Here is a 16,009-nt window from a genome sequence, read left to right as displayed (position 1 = left end):
TGCTGTGTCGTCCCCCGTCCGTCGCCGGGGCAAAGCGTCCAGCCATTCGTCGGCCATAACAGGAGAGTCAAAAAAGAATGTCCGATCGTCGTGCACCACCCGCAGTCTGGCAGGGAAGAGCATGGCATACTTCAGGTCTCTTCCCCCCCCAGGAAGCCCTGTCTCTGCCTCTGCACCTGCTGGGTGAAGTCCGGATAGAAATTCACCGACGCGTTCTGGAAGGGGACCGGGCCCGTCACCCTCGATGCTTGCAGAATAGCGTCCCGATCTCGAAAGTGAAAGAGCCGGGCCACGATCGGCCTCGGCGGGGCACCCGCCTTAGGCCTCCCGCCCGGCACTCTATGGGCCCTTTCCACCGCAAAGAACTTCCCAAGGCCCTTGGGCTTCAGATGATTGAGGACCAAGTCTTCAACAAGCAGGTCAACCGAAGCCTCATCCGAGGACTCCGGGACCCCGATAACGCGCACATTGTTGCGCCTGGCCCGGCTCTCAAAGTCCTCCAGCCGGCGGGCGACGAGATCACTCTCGGTCCTCAGCTTACGAACCTCGGTCTGCAGTTCCGTAACATCAGTGAGGCCCGTGGTCCTGAGGTCCAAGGTCTTAACCCGTTCATTCGTTTTGCCCAAGTCCGCACGGATCAGGTTGACATCCACCAAAATGGCATCCACCTTATGCGCCAGGGCCTCAAACTGTCTCCCAATCGAAGTCTGCATCCCTTCGAGCGCGCCCATGACATCCTGCAGGGAGAGCTCCGGGGCCACAGGCGAGTCCTCCTTCTGGGCATCCGGCACCTGGCTCGATCCACTCGGTGATCCCTTTTGCAGAGCATATCGGTCCATGCTGTTGACTTGGGTGTAGGTTCCCCGCCTGGTAGACTTAGGCTTCTGCCGATCCCCTTCTGCTTTGCCCGACATGGTTGACTCCAAGCAGGTCGGTTCAGTTAAGACGGGTCCCTCCCAAGGAGAGGAATAAGGAGTGATCAGTTCTACCGTGGACCGCCAGAGTAGCCTGCAGAGCGTCCCCGGGGTAATAAAGCCATCCAGAGCTCTCCAGTAGCAGGGCTGACAAAGGGAGCGAAATCGAAAGTGAAAGTGCGGGGACCTCCGTCCGACAGTTCACACCTCGCCTGGCCGTTGTTGTTCAACTAGGAGTCGAGCATCCAGCCAACTCTAGCCCCTGGCTTCCCCGGGAGATAGGCCGCAATCTTCCGCCAGGTGTAAGTCCGGTTCCCGGTGGACGATCCGACCGCGGGTAGCATCAATCGCCTCCCTGACCAATCATCTACACGATGCCATGCATGCAGACAGGATTAGAGACAGGATAGTCGACGGAGGGCGCGAGGGTCTCGGGAGCTCTAAGCTCACGCGGCCATCTTGGTCAAGCGCTAGGCTCCTCCCCAACAAGCCCCATTCTTAAACAAGCATTCTCCTTTCATATTTCTGCAGTATTCGTGAGATCTATGTTACATTGTGACATCCTTTTTTTTTAGAAGGTCCGCAGAACCTTATATTTAAAAAAAAAAAAAAAAAAGTGTACAAGAGTCAATTAGGTTTCAGTCCATTTTCTATACATCTTATCTCATGACTTTGTCCATTTTTTTCTTGTGTATTTAAAATAATGGTATATGACAGTACTGACCGCAGAAAGACATCTGTATGGATGGAAAGGTGTACTTTCAATAGCGATTCTACAATTTTTTTATTTAATATACGGATCCATTCAGTATCTGCATAGTCTCTCATCTTTTCCTTTCCAGTCCACCCAAAAGCAAAGCAGAGTTGAAATGGTTTTACATCAACAAATGTTATGGCAAACGTTTGTTCCCACCTGATTAGTTCAATGCAGTGTACTATTTTGTTGATGTAATAGTTTATTAAAACCATACAACAGTGTATTTTTGTAAGTGAGGAGAAAAAAAATATGGGGGAATCAAAAGGTCAGCTGATCTCAGTAAACTTGGAAGTGTCATTCATCTTCTGTTCTCTCTCTATGTGCTAACTAGTTAATTTTCTCAAAGCATGTATTTAAGTAATGCTGTTAACACATATTTCACATTTTCTTTTGAATTGTGTATTTTCTAGGGGATCCTCACATTCATCCTTCTTAGAAGAGGAGTACATGGAGTCTTTTCTCTATCAGTCCATGGAGCATTGTGCTTTATCCGATGGGGACTGGTCTCCCCTTGACAGGTATGTTTTTAAAGGCTGTTATGTTGTGTTTTCTTAAGCAAGTGAAATATTGCTATTGGCACATGGTGTAGCATATATGCAATTGGAAGGAGACTTCTAGTAATAAAATAAATAGACTGTTACAGGAGGCTGGCTCACTATACTGTGTACACCTATTGGTGAGGCACCCTGCACTGAGCCCAGGCAACCCTTAGTGATCGTTGTAGTAGTCACTGATAAACAAAGCCCTCAAGGGATAGCTGTGGAAAGCAGCTAAGGCTTATTCAGGAGGGTGTAAAGTGGGTACATTACCACATAGCCAGTCAGTGAAGCTTACACCCAAGAAAGAACCACACCAGTGTTAGAAAAATATCTTGTATTTATTAAACACTAAAACTGCTTTGGTATATCTCCTAACCGGAGATATCAATACACAATATATACTTCAAAGCAGGTAAGTAAGCATAGGAAACACATGGACCCCTATGAGGTGCCCAAACCATATACTAAGAAAGTGTAATGCGAGGTCAGTACCAAACCAAGACTAACACCAAAGGGACTAGGAACCAGGGGAAGCACGGAACCACCACGGGTAAGTAACTAAGAGTTGCTAGGGACCCATGTGTAGAGGTGATACCCTTGGTCAGTGTCCATAGGATATCGTGCAGAAGTCGCGGTTGGAGTTTTACTGTTTCAGGACCCTTCTTAGAGGACCACAAGAAAGCCCCTTGGAACCAGGGAGGTTGGAACACACCTCACCTGTGGATACCCAGAGAACCAGGATACGTACCCCGGGTGCATAGGTGCGGAAGTGTTTTCGTAACCGCCCATTGTAGTCCATGGGGAACTTCGGATGTCCAACTGCTACAGTCTCATGGACCAGGCTAGTGGAACCTAGGTGTGGATTCCAGACGAGGAATACTTGCAAAAAGAGGGTACAGAGTCCAAACCACTCAGAGGTGTCCAGGTGGAGCAGGAGCACAATGCCAGCCCTTGTCAGAGGTACTTTGCTGTATCACAAATGTCTTGAAGATGCAGCTGTGGAGCTCAGGCGATGATGCCAAGGCACAGAAAATGTCCACAAGCTGCCCCACGTCGGCCGTCTAGATGATTGAAAGTTAGTGGCTGGCAAGACCACCAACAAGCCGTGGCAAACTCAACAGATGTGTGCACGAAGAAATGCTTAGTTGCAGACGAGCAAGGTCTGTGGGGCTCACCCAGTAAAGGTAAGTCGGGGCCAGCCCTTAGCAAGCAGGAGAGCCAGCAGGAATCGTTGGACACCACAGGGGGACCCTCTGGCAGCAGGCACAGGGAGACGCAAGGAGGCCTCTGCAGCACACAGAAGGTGGATGCCCATGTTGCTAGAGAAGCAGAGAGGACGTCACTCTTGGAGCTGTGTGATGCTAGAAGCTGGGGCTTCTTGGAGCTCGAAGATCTTCTGTCAGGAGAAACAACAAGCCTTGGCAATGGCAAACAGATTTGGTGCTCCGGGATGCGGTTCCAGGCGGCTGGAGAGGGATTAGTCTCCCAAGTTGCAGGGTAGACTGATCAGGCCCCTGGAGAGCCTTCAAATCAACACCTGTGTTGCAGAGCCGGCAGATGTCTCTGGGACAGCAGGATCCACGAGTAGGTCGTCGTCGAGGTGCATGCAGATGCAGGGGAGTGACTCCTTCACTACACAGGAGATTCCTTCATGCTATCTTGATGCATGTAGGGTCATGGGGGACTCGGGAGGAAGCACAGCTACGGAGGTTGCACAGCTTGGAAGAGCACGGAGACGAAGTCGCAGTAGGTGTCTTCCTACCAGAGACAATCATGTCTTGGTTCCTGGCTCAGTTCCAGCAGTCGAGTTCGGGGCCCAACTGCAGAAGAGTCATTAGACAGATCTTCAGGGGAAGCCAGTCGGTTCTTGAAGACGAAGTCCTGATCAATGTAAGGATCCTCCCTCAGGGGAGCACATAAGTAACCCAGAAAGGGGGTAGGACTATATCTACGGTGATCCATCTATCTGTTTAGGGTGGGGGGCAGAAGTCAGGGACACTACTCTGGTTGCCTAACCAGTCAGATTCTCCCAGAGGAGAGCACTCCCCAGTCCTTTGTGTACTTTTGCGCCAGAGCGGGAGCTATGGCTGCTGGACTGGGGCAAACCGGGTTATGAATAGAGGGCACCAATTGTCCTCTTCAAAGCAGTCTGGAGGTGCTCAGAAGCACCCCCACCCTAGCCCAAGACACTTATTTCTAAGGGAGAGATGGCTATACCTTTCCGGTACAGGAAATCTTTTGTTCTGCCTTCCCCCCTGCCCGAGTTTAGCTCAGCAGCAGAAGGACGTTGAACAGTGTCTGAGGTAGGCAGCAGTACTGGCTTGCACACAGACCCTGCAAGGCTACACAGGTAAACATGGGGATCCTCTAAGGAGCAACCCAGTACATGGTATCATGCAGCTAATACTGGGATTGGTGTAGTTGCATGATTCCAACATGTTTGATACCAAGCATGACCGGGTTCGGTGAAGAAATTATGTAACTGGACATCGCGACTTGGCCAGTGTCCACTGCATACCTTAAAATGGCTTCCATGCACATACAAAGCCAGAGAATAGACTCTGGGGTTTGTTTTGGGTGTCTCTGTTCGTGCAAGGGCACCCTCACACTTATAATCATGCACCCTGCCTGTGGGCTGTAAAGCTTACCTTAGGAGTGACTCATAGGTTTTAAGTGCGGTGACCGGGATATAAGGAAAACCTTCTATCTGGAGTGAAAGGTGCATGCACCATTTCACGCAGGCTGCAATGGCAGACCTGCAGACAGTTTGCATTGGCTCCCATGAGTGGCACAATACATGCCCATGGGAGACCCCTGGCGTACTAATGCTCTAGGTACCTTAGTGCAATTTGCTAGGGACTTACAGGGGTACACCAGTATACCAATTGTGGGGTGTACAAAGTACTTGCAAATGAAATGAGGCAAGAGAGCACAGACACTGGGGTCCTAATTAGCAGAATCCTAGTGTACTACAGTCAAAATATACTGACACCAGGCAAAAAGTGTGGGTAACTATTAAGCCTGGGCAAAGCACTACACTACGCTCGCGTAGTTTGCGAAGTTCGCGCTACTTCGCACTACGCGAATTGCACGTAGCACAGTGCGGACACGCGTAGCGTAGTGTTGCAGTCATTTTTTGCTTGCTCGCGGTCCTCAACGTCAAGTTGGCGACCGCGAGCAAGCAAAATGACATCCCGGCGAGACTTTTTCCTTGTTCGCGATCAGCAACATCAAGTTGGCGATCACGAGCATGGAAAATAAACCTCCCGGCGAGATTCCCAACGCGAGGAGGTCAGGTTTCTCATTGCGAGTGGTCGCGTATGCTCGCGATGAGAAACTACCAGTTCGCGTTGAGAAAGCTGCCGCTCGTGTAAAAATCTACTCGAGCAGCAGAAAACTACAGCTCGCACTGTGCCAGATGCCATTTTCAATGATTGCACAGTGCCGGTTGCTTGTCCGCACTGTGCAATCATTGAAAACAACATCTGGCACAGTGCGAACAAGGTACTACGCAGTTCGCGAAGTGCTACGCGTAGCTCGCGAAGTGCACTTTGCGTAGCTCCGCGAAATGCTACTTCGCGAACTACGCCCAGGGTTAGTAACTATGCCAGAAAAATCATACTTCACTACATCTGACAAAAGCATAATCCTGATTTGACTAAACATAGACCCTACCCTGTGATTGTGAGAAGTTGGCCTGGTATATGCTGTCCACTAGTTATAGTAGGCACCAAACAACCCTTATTGATGAATAGGTTTAAAGACAATCTTTATTGAAAGCTATCCTAGTGGTAGCTACGGAGAGCAGCCTTCAGGCTAAGCCTTGAAGGAGCATAAAGCAGCTTGGTTTACCAGATTATAACCTCTTGAATTACTAAATGAAAGGAAAACCACACAAGGTATATTTAAAATATATGTATTTATTTCTAAGCACTCACTACTAATCTCTTTGAGATTAGAGACCAAGATGCACAAAAATACAGTTCTAAAACGACAGTAAGTAGCACAATATACAATGGGCCCCGGGGGGGACCAAACCATATATTAAGAAAGTGGTACAAGAACCGCAACTTGACTAGACACAGTGCCTAGAGCACTTAGAATCGCTGGGACCCCAAGGAACCACCCATGGTAGTGACACAGGAGACCCACATGGGACGCATGCAATGTGAGAACACAGGCGCGAGCCCCGTACTATTCTGTGGGAAAGTTGTGGTTGGAATTTTAGAAATTAAGGACGCTTAGGAGAGGACTTTGAGCAAATCCCTTTAGACTTAGGGGGTTCTAGGGCCAACACCCACGGGAGCACCGGAGTACTCGAGTTACCTCACCCTGTGAAGCCGGGTGCATAGGTGTCAAATGGTGTCGGGAATCATCGTTGATTTCAATGGTGATCTGCTGCAAAGTGCTGCTGCCGGGAAGAAGAAAAGTGTCCAGTGTGATCCAAGCCTGGATCGAAGATCAGAAGAACCTGAAAGCAGAGGGGATAGAGTCTGGGTCCCTTGCCAGTGACCAGAGGCACGAGGACCAGGAGGTGTCGACGAAGACCAGAAGCTGGGTTCGAGCTGTCCTACGAAGGTTGTCGAGTGCTGCGGTGTTGGTGCCAACAAGCCTTGGCACCAGCAACCCACACAGGAAGAGAAAAGATGCTTCGGTGCGAACCAGCAAGGTCCTGGGGAATCCCCATGCGATGGAGAGTCAGGGCATGTCTGGAGCAACCAGGGAAGCCTAATTAAAGTTAGAGTTGCCTTCACAGGGACCCACCAGTCGACGGACCAGGGATCGCGAAGGGAGCTCGAGAGGAATCACACAATACCAGCCCACAGGACACTCAGTGAGTGTATGCCAGTAATCTTCGGTGGAGACACTGCTCGTGGTGTGGACTACAAGAAGCCCAAAGCACAGCCTCAAGGATCGTCGAGAAGCATTTCCACTTGCAAATGTGCACGGTGCCCAGGGGTACTGGTTCCACGGTCCCCACGAGGGCTACGGGTCTCAGCTTTGCTGAGAGCTCGGGTCGGCCTCTGGGAAGTCTGGGAACCCATCTCCTGTGTTGTAAATTCTTTGGAGTCCAGCGGGAGCTTCGGAGATGCAAACCGGTCAGATGTGTCTTAGGTGCCTGCCTTGCAGGGGAGTAACTCCTTTACTCCAAGGGAGATTCTCCAGTCATCTAGCGCCTTGTAGATCTTTGAAGTTCCAGGATTATGTATCAGAGTTTTGTCCAAGTAAATCTAAAGTCCTGTAGCCAGGGGTTCCTATCTTATACCCAAGGAAGGGGTGGGACAAACTCTAGGGACCCACCTATGGGAGGGTTAGGAAAGAGGGGTGGCTACACCCATTTCCTTTGTCCAGTTTCGCGCCAGAGCAAGGTCTGGTAGCCCCTGCAACCGGTGTGAGCTGGACTATGCACAGGGACACCAAATGTGCCCCCAATGCAGACTTCAAAGCACTCTTGGAGTGCACCCACCCAGCCCCAATACACTAAAGCTTGTCTGGGAGGTGGTCACACCTCCCTGTGACAGGAAATCTATTGTCCAGGCCTCCCCTGCTAAAGTTTCGTCCAGCAGCAAGAGGACTCGTGTCTGTGGCTGGCAGCATCCATTTTGTGATGCCAGGGTCTGTTAAGCTGGTACCGGGTATACAGATGCTGTCATGGTTCTCCCTCTAGAAGGGTGGGATCATACTCCCACACCAGTTACTGGTGTGGGGGTATGATTCCAAGGTATTTGACATCAAACACAATGTGTTTCCATGCCGCCATCCCAAAGTTAGCATTTACAGCGAGGTTATAATGCACTTAAGAGTATATGGTTTGGCTGCATCACAAACAACCCTGGAATAAAGGTTCCGAAAGCTGCAGAGGCTCTGCTCATGCATGGGCACCCTCTCACATGAAACCCAGCACCCTGCCTTCAGGATTGTTGAGGCCTGCCATAGGGGTGACTGATAGGTTTACATGTGCAGTGATATGGAGAGATATAGGTAACCTATATCTCAGTAAGGGGTGCATACACCACCTTACCCAGGCTGCAGTAGCAGACCTGTGGAGTCATTTAGGAAGGCTTCCCAGGGGTGGCACAATACATGCTGCAGCCCCTGGTAGGCCTCTGGGGTACCTAGGCCCTGGACACATAGTATACCATATACTAGGAACTTATAAGGGTACCCCAGAATCCAATCTGGAGTGTACCTAAAGTACTTGGAATCAATTTAAAGGGGAATGCAGATAGGCTGGGGTCCTGAATAGCAGAATCCCAGCCAAACTAAGTTGAAAACCAGCAAAACGCCAGGAAAAAAGTGGGGGCAACCATGCAGTCATATTCCACCTTCCTACAGTGATAATAGCTCAAATCTAAGGCACATACATCAGCTTTCCTAGTAAGATTGTAATTGATGTGTGGAGATTCCTGGAGTCTGAAACATGGATAGGCATAAATATTCAGGAAGAAAAATAAAGGTAAGGATGCTAGACCTTTGGTTTATCACATGTCTGAAGAGATCACTCTCACTCGAAGTTAACGGGATGCGGGCGTGCAACAGTCAATGTAGCGAGCCTCAGGCGACGAAACTTAATCGTGGCGATGACCCTGCATCTTCACACACGGCCGGAAATGGAGGCTCGCTACATTGACTGTTGCACGCCCACATCCCGTTAACTTCGATCGGAAGACTATCCACCACAGAAACCAGTATGGAGCGGCCCGCTCTCTCTGGACTTTACTAGATGTTTTGAATCCTCCCTGCTAGTCGGATCCCCCAGTGCTGGTCCGAGGTCTCATTCACGCGTAAGTGTATTACTTCTTGAAATACTGAAAGGGCACCTTTAAAGCACTCCCCTTAGGTGTCAGGGTCCTGAAGAGAACCCCACCATTCAAATAAAACGGGGTTCGAAACGCGTAGACCTTTTTCCGTTTCTTCCAAACATTTGCATTTTCAGTCCGTTGGGGTGCATTGCTTTAATTTGCTATGAAATAATGATAAATTGAACAGATTTCTTGTACACCCCCACAGCGGTACTATTTTTCAGAGTTTTCTTGTTTGGATATCCCTTTGGTCGTTTTCAATTCTAATTAATTGTAACCAAAGGCCCTTTGTGTTGACTTTGTTTCGTGTGTGCTTGTGTGAATGAGGAGTGGTGTATGATTGAGTGTTAAATTCCTCTTTCTGCCACGTGTTTATTACATTACTTTCTTAGTGTTTATTACATTGTTGTGAGTTTATTAACTGTCCTTTGTCAAAAGAATCTTTCTTCCTTTGTGTATTATTTCGAATCATATTTGTGGGTCCAGATCAAAATATTTCCATAAAATAATTCATTTTGAATGATATTAAGAGATCAAGTCTGAATAAAACACTATTAATTAGTACAGACGTAGTTGTTCTATTTTTTCTTCTACAGTCTATTAGCAATTGTTAAATGGCTATCAGCATTAGCATTCTCTCTAGTTTTACATGTTTACAGGCTCAGCCTTGCTGATTCGAGCCACACCCATTTTTGTTCATAGTATACAGACCTCAGACATTCTTTTCTCTGTTTTGCTATGGCAGTGCTTTTTCTGAGACCGTTGGCCCAAAGAGTGATTCTGAACTAGAAGTAAAGCCTAGCGAGAGCATGCTCAGAGCAGAGACCCACATGGAATGGACATGGGGAGGATTTCCAGAATCAACCAAGGTGAGTCGCTTTGTGCTTGCATCATATGGAGAATTGCATCTTTGTTTATAATTGAATTTGTGAAGATCAGTTCTGTATCATAGAATCTTCATTGATAGTCATAACCACTGAATAATTTTGCAGTGTCTGTGTGGACCCAGGAGCACTTCTTAATAAGTATATAATTTGTTTTAAAGTTCCATAGATAGTCACTGTGCATCAGGTTTAATTGTGAAAAACACCCTGTAAGGACCTATCCAGGGCTCAATGTTTTTTTGAGAAACTACAATTACTGAATAGAATTTGAGCCTGCATTGCAGCATTATTGCTCATATCAGTGAAAATGTATGAAGAGATTGAAAAGGAAAATGCTGTCTGATAGGCTTCTATTCGAAAAGAGCTGAAAAAAGGGTAGAACAGCTACAAAAAACACATTTGGAATGCTAAAGCATGTACTTAAGATCCCAACTCAACAATGCAACAAATTGCCTAGGGCGAAATTTCAATCAACAAACGGGGGCAAACAATGTAGTCAGGATTAGCAATAACTCAGTGGAAACTTGTGAATCTTTCTCTTCCTTTTTCAATGACAAAATCCTAGAAATCGAAAAAGCAATTGTGAGCGACAAAAAAAAGTTACGAGCCACCGTAGACCACATCACCATTCCAACAGTGAATCTCCATCCCCAGTTGAGGAGCAAACTATGAATCCCCAATCCAATACTACAAATAACGCATTCTGGAGTGAGCTCAAAAAACTAAATGAGGATGAAGTCCACAAGACCTTACTATTCTTAAAACCAACTTCACGTTTCAAAGTCCCTATCCCAGTCACAATACTAAAAGAACTCCGTCACCTCTTCTCATCCATACTGGCGAAGATCATCCGTTCATCAGTAAAACATGGCATTGTCCCAAACTGCGTGAAGATTGGGCAAGTGACACCCCTCATGAAAAAGCAGTGGCAGACCCTACAATCCTGAACAGCTTTCGCCCAGTGTTGAATATTCCCTTTCTGACCAAATTGTTGGAAAAGTGCGTACACAACAAATTATCAGTATATTGATCAATTCAATCTTCTCAACAAATTTCCGTCAGCATTCAAACCAGGGCGTTTGACACAATCAGTCACAAAATCCTACTGGAATTGCTATAAAACTGATTGGGGCTGTAAGGGAGCGTGCTCTCCAGGTTTGCTTCATTCTTGCAGAACTCCTCACAGCAAATCAAATTAGGCAACTCACTCTCAAATGCCTCACAAGTGAGATACGGAGTCCCACAAAGGTCAACCTTTTCCCCCACACTCTAAACCTCTATATGGCACCACTAATGAATCCTCAAACAATAAAATCTGCATACCACATATACGCAGGTGATGCACACTTATACTTCAAGATATTCTCCCTAGAGGATGTCATCCAACTAACACTCCAGTCAAGACTCAGACCTGGCTATCTCAAACAACCTCCATCTGAACACTCTGAAATCTGAATTCCTACTTTTCTCCCCTCATAACAGCTGCACGCATATCCAAGATTTGCTCAATCACCAAAACAACCTCCACTGCAAACCTACCAATATTGAATCCACTAAATCTCTTGGAATAACAGTGGAAAAGAATCTAAATATGCTTGCACATATCAGTGCAACCACGCACAGTGCCTCATTCCAACTCAAACTACTGAAGAAAGTGAAACCATTCCTGCCACCTCCAGAATTCTTGCTAGCAGTACAATCACTAGTGGTCTCCAGACTAGAATGTGGCTGTGTGACCCTTTCATGTCTTCCCAAACTACACTCAAAGGAACCCTCCGCGCAGAAGAAAAATGTGTAACAAGCACAAGACGCTTTGACCACATTACCCCCTCACTTAGGTCTCTCAACTGGCTCCCTCTCGAGGCCAGAACCTAATTGAAAATTGATGAAGAGGTGTGGCGCAGCAGCCAGGGCACCTGACTCCGGAACACAGGGGCTCACTGTTCGATCCCCAGTGCCGGCGGCAAGTCAGCCCAGCACCATGTGACCTCTGGGCAATAGCTCGCTTAATCTTCCCGACGGCCCCCAGCGCCTTAACACCCTCGGGTAATTGTTCAGGCTTTACAAATACTGGATTTATATTTTACATTTACTTGCCTTACTCATAAAGCCTTATATTATAATGAACCCAGATGTTGTGGTGCGGCCACTCACCTGGAAAGCAGGACTTATGCAGGGGCAATGAAAGCCCCACCCCGACATCCTGGGACACCTCTCGGCACTGCTGATGACTTACATGAGTCCCAGCAGGTGTCCCAAAATGGAAGGGGGATTGGAAGAGAGAGAAAAACACTGGAATGCCTTTCCACAGATTCTTTGGGGGATTGTGGTTGTTTTCATTGTTGTCGTAGGAAGTGTATTCTACTTGGAGGGAAGAAACAAGTGGATCAGTGGTGTATTACACACTTACTGAGTGACTATGAACACGTTACATGTAACATATATCAAACAATCACCTGACACCCGAATGGGTCTTTGAATCACTTCCCTCACGTCACACATGGGAATGGGGAAAAGTCGCTGAACAAGAATGTCTTAAGTTGGACAGCGTAGTCCTGTAGTACTCGAACACAGCCTCAAGGAGTCCTGTGTAATTCTCGCACTCTCCGGATAATGGTAGCGGCTTGCAAATTAACTTGCACTAATAGCCATAACAAAAAAGAACGTGGGAGGTTCGTAGGCTGTCAGCAGGTAGCCTACACACGCTAACATAATAGATAACTTTAACCGAAAATAACGAAAGTAGACTGGCAAGTGTCTAACACTCATACGCACAGTGCACCGCCGCACGAGTCCCATATAAAAATATAAACACTAGCACATATCTGTACACACACAATGGTTTCCCTGGGAGCATGCTCCACTTAGCTGCGAGAGACGATGCTCCAGATGCCTTCAATCTGCTGCAGCTGAAGGAGTCTGTCAAAGCACTGACACTGGAGCAAGCCACTGGGGAACTCCTCAGAGTGTGGGGCGGTGGCTGGAGGCCCACCTGAGAAACATCTGAGGAGCATCTGACGGCCGGAGCAGGATACAAAGCCAAGTACCACCCGGGAGCTAGGGGTGGCTATTTATAGTCCATCATGGCTGCCGGTAGACTGGGTTGCCAGGCAACAAAAGGAGCAGCCGGGCCCAGAAAAGTACAGAGCGCGCTGGCTGTTTTAAGTCCACGAACAAGCATTGGCAACACTAACAGTAGGGTGTCAGTGATGAGCATTGGTAATAGTAAGGATGGCTCAACAGTATAAACACAGCATAAATAGGCGCAACACACCATAATGCACTATAACTATTAGTTATGATAATAACAGCACATGATTGACCCATGACCCCTGGGGGAAATGGCAGATGACGCAGGCTTAGGACAATGGCTGGAAATCCCTGACACCAGTTACGTGGCAGAGAAGATTTGACTCTCAAGAGGCAGCCACTCCCTCAGAAGTGCAAACTCCCCCTGGTCAGAACCCCACATATTCAAAAAACATACACACGCTTCTTTTCAGGATAGGCTGCAAGGATATGGAATTCCCTACCACCTAAAATTTGTTCAAACCCATCGACCCACATTTTCAACAAAGAGGTGAAAAGGATCCTAATGAACAGATTCTCACAAAGTCTTGGTTAGCCTGTCCCCATGGGCGCCGAAATGACGTTATTAACAATACAGGGGAGGAGCACATCCATCCCAGTAGAACTACACACAAACACTGTCCCCCAGGTACCTTGAACTGAACTGATTCAGACCAGTTGCATAAAGTAATCTTGGAGAATCTGTCCCAGTGCTTTATAAATGAATGGTGGATGATAAATGGCTCTGATACAAGATACCCTCTCTTGACCTAGTTTTAGTTTTTGCTCTATGTTGTATGTTAGGTATTTGCGCTTTTTAAAACTATTAAATAAAATAGACACAATTGAACAAAATAAGACTACTGCAGGTGAGCCATAAAGCCATGTGAAGACACCAACCGCTTTATGGTACATTCACATGGCATTCACGCAATAACACTCAAGACTTTCATGCCGCTAGCAACGGGCACAATCCAACAGATCAATGCACTCACATCAACGTATTGCCGCCATTCAAGGGCCCATCACATTCATATGACACTGGATGCAATCATCAATCAAAACAACCTTTCAAGTAGTCCTCAACCTATGCGCATACGAATATTTAACCCTTAAGGGTTTGTTGGGTGAACCCCAAAACATTCACCTCCATTTTGTGAGCTGTAGTTTACCTGTGCCCAGGACTGTAGCGAACCAAGGACCAATAGGTGTAAGATGTCAGACTTTGTGCAATCTCTTTCCTGAAACTTAAAAACGATCTATCCGCGACTGCATCCTTTTCACCTGTTTTGCTTGTGGTTGTTACAGTTTAAAAATTGAAGTCTTTACCTACCTGTGATTTCATACATTTTCACCTGTTTTGTTTAAAAATTTGACGTTTTACTTGCGCGTGACTGTCTAATTTTGCCTGTTGCATTGTGGGCTTTGCAGCCCAAAATCTGTTGTATTTCCAATTTGCCTGTGACTACCTGATTTTTACCTCCTAGTTTCTCCTTTGAACTGTGCTCAGACTTGTGTGTTAAGCAGGCCACCCCCAGCTCCCATTTTGTCTTAGCTAATTAGTGAAACTAGATTAACCCCCTTAGAAACCGAGATATTGTACATCAGAGACTAAAGAGTGTGCGCTGAAACTCCAGTAACCTGCTGTTAGTTAAGCAGTGTTTGGAAAGGAATTGTAACACTTGTGTTCAAGGCATATGGGCTGCAGATCACACACAAGTCCATAGATTGGCATCTGGTGGTGGGCCCGGATGACCACACTTTGTTGTTGTCTTGGAAGAATCTTTTTATGGTAGATGACTCCTCTTCCGGAGCATAGTGCGCATGGGCATCGACTCCATCTTCAGATTGTTTTTTTCCGCCATCGGGCTCGGATGTGTATGTCGCTCCCGCTCGGTTTCGTTACCGATCTCCTATCGACGCGCATTCCCTGATCCCTACCGTATGTATTGTTTTCGTTCGAGACTTCCTTCTACACGCGTCTCGAACAACCTGCACTTTTCGATTCCGGGGCTCGTCGAAGGGCCGTCTGGCACAACTGCGCCATTGGGCCTTCGGCTCATGGAAAGAACACCATTCAAAAAGTGCCCTCGGTGTGGACACAAATTCCCCCACACTGATCTACATGAGGTGTGCAATCTGTGCTTGTCCCCGGAGCACGAGAGCCGAGATTGCCAGGCCTGTGCTCCGTTCCGGTCCAAAAAGACAATAAGGGACCGTCAAGCTCGGAGAATCATGGCGCAATCCTCTTCATCGGCACCAGACATCCTCGTCCAGGAGACTCCAGTCCAACCGGAGTCCGAAGAAGAGCAACAGCAGGAAGAAGTCATCATTTCCGAAGCGGAGGATTCAGCTTCCTGAGCTGACGAGCAGTCAGAAGATGACGATCCCCTTCCAGCTGGTCAACCGGTCGTAAGTACAGACGACGACCCTATTCTTACCCCAACACCTCGTGAGGCTTTGCTTTCACCTCCACCTTCGGGCCCAGGTGCACACCGATCACAAACTTCTGATGCCCCGCCTTCGGGCCTGACAACTAAAAGCCTCTACGTGACTCTGGCTCGAGTCAGCCTTCACTCAACCCCGATAAACAAAAGGTTCTCAAACCGAAAGTGAAACTGCTACAGACTTCGGCACCGAAGAAAACTTCGGTACCCAATATTATCGAACAAAAGTCTAGTCCGCCGCCAAAACAAGCTCCTGCACCTGAAACGGTCGAACCGAAGCCAAGCTCGGCACCGAAGCCAACTTCAACATCTAAGCACACTTCGGCACCTAAAACTGTCGACCCGAAACAAGCTTCGGAACCAACAACTCCGGATCCGAAAAAAATCTCCGATCCGAAGAAAAAATTGTAGCCGAAAAAAGCTTCCGACCACAAGTCTTCGGAACACAAACCTCAATCCGCTCCTAAGACTGTGCCGGACATCGGTAAACCAAGCAAACAGCTCGATTCCAAACAGGACAAATCTGCCCCGAAGAAGGATTCTTCCATAGAAGAGCTTTTCCGCCCAGGCCCAAAACAAAAGACTCTTCATATCCA

General features: G+C 47.6%; 1 protein-coding gene across 2 annotated transcripts in view; it reads left to right on the top strand.

Annotated features, from left to right (window-relative positions):
* The window catches only part of LPIN2 (lipin 2), a 560,786-nt gene that overhangs the window by 179,757 nt on the left and 365,020 nt on the right, over positions 1–16,009 (top strand). For both annotated transcript variants that reach the window (XM_085605827.1, XM_085605826.1), the window contains exons 5-6: positions 2,082–2,189; positions 9,759–9,882. In XM_085605827.1, the coding sequence (XP_085461953.1) occupies positions 2,082–2,189; positions 9,759–9,882 (232 nt within the window). The remainder of the gene's footprint in view (positions 1–2,081; positions 2,190–9,758; positions 9,883–16,009) is intronic.

The sequence above is a fragment of the Triturus cristatus genome, chromosome 5_1, assembly GCF_964204655.1.
Source record: "Triturus cristatus chromosome 5_1, aTriCri1.1, whole genome shotgun sequence".
Classification (NCBI taxonomy): domain Eukaryota; kingdom Metazoa; phylum Chordata; class Amphibia; order Caudata; family Salamandridae; genus Triturus; species Triturus cristatus.
Note: the sequence above shows the minus strand (reverse complement) of the source record. Positions and strands in the feature narration are given on the sequence as shown.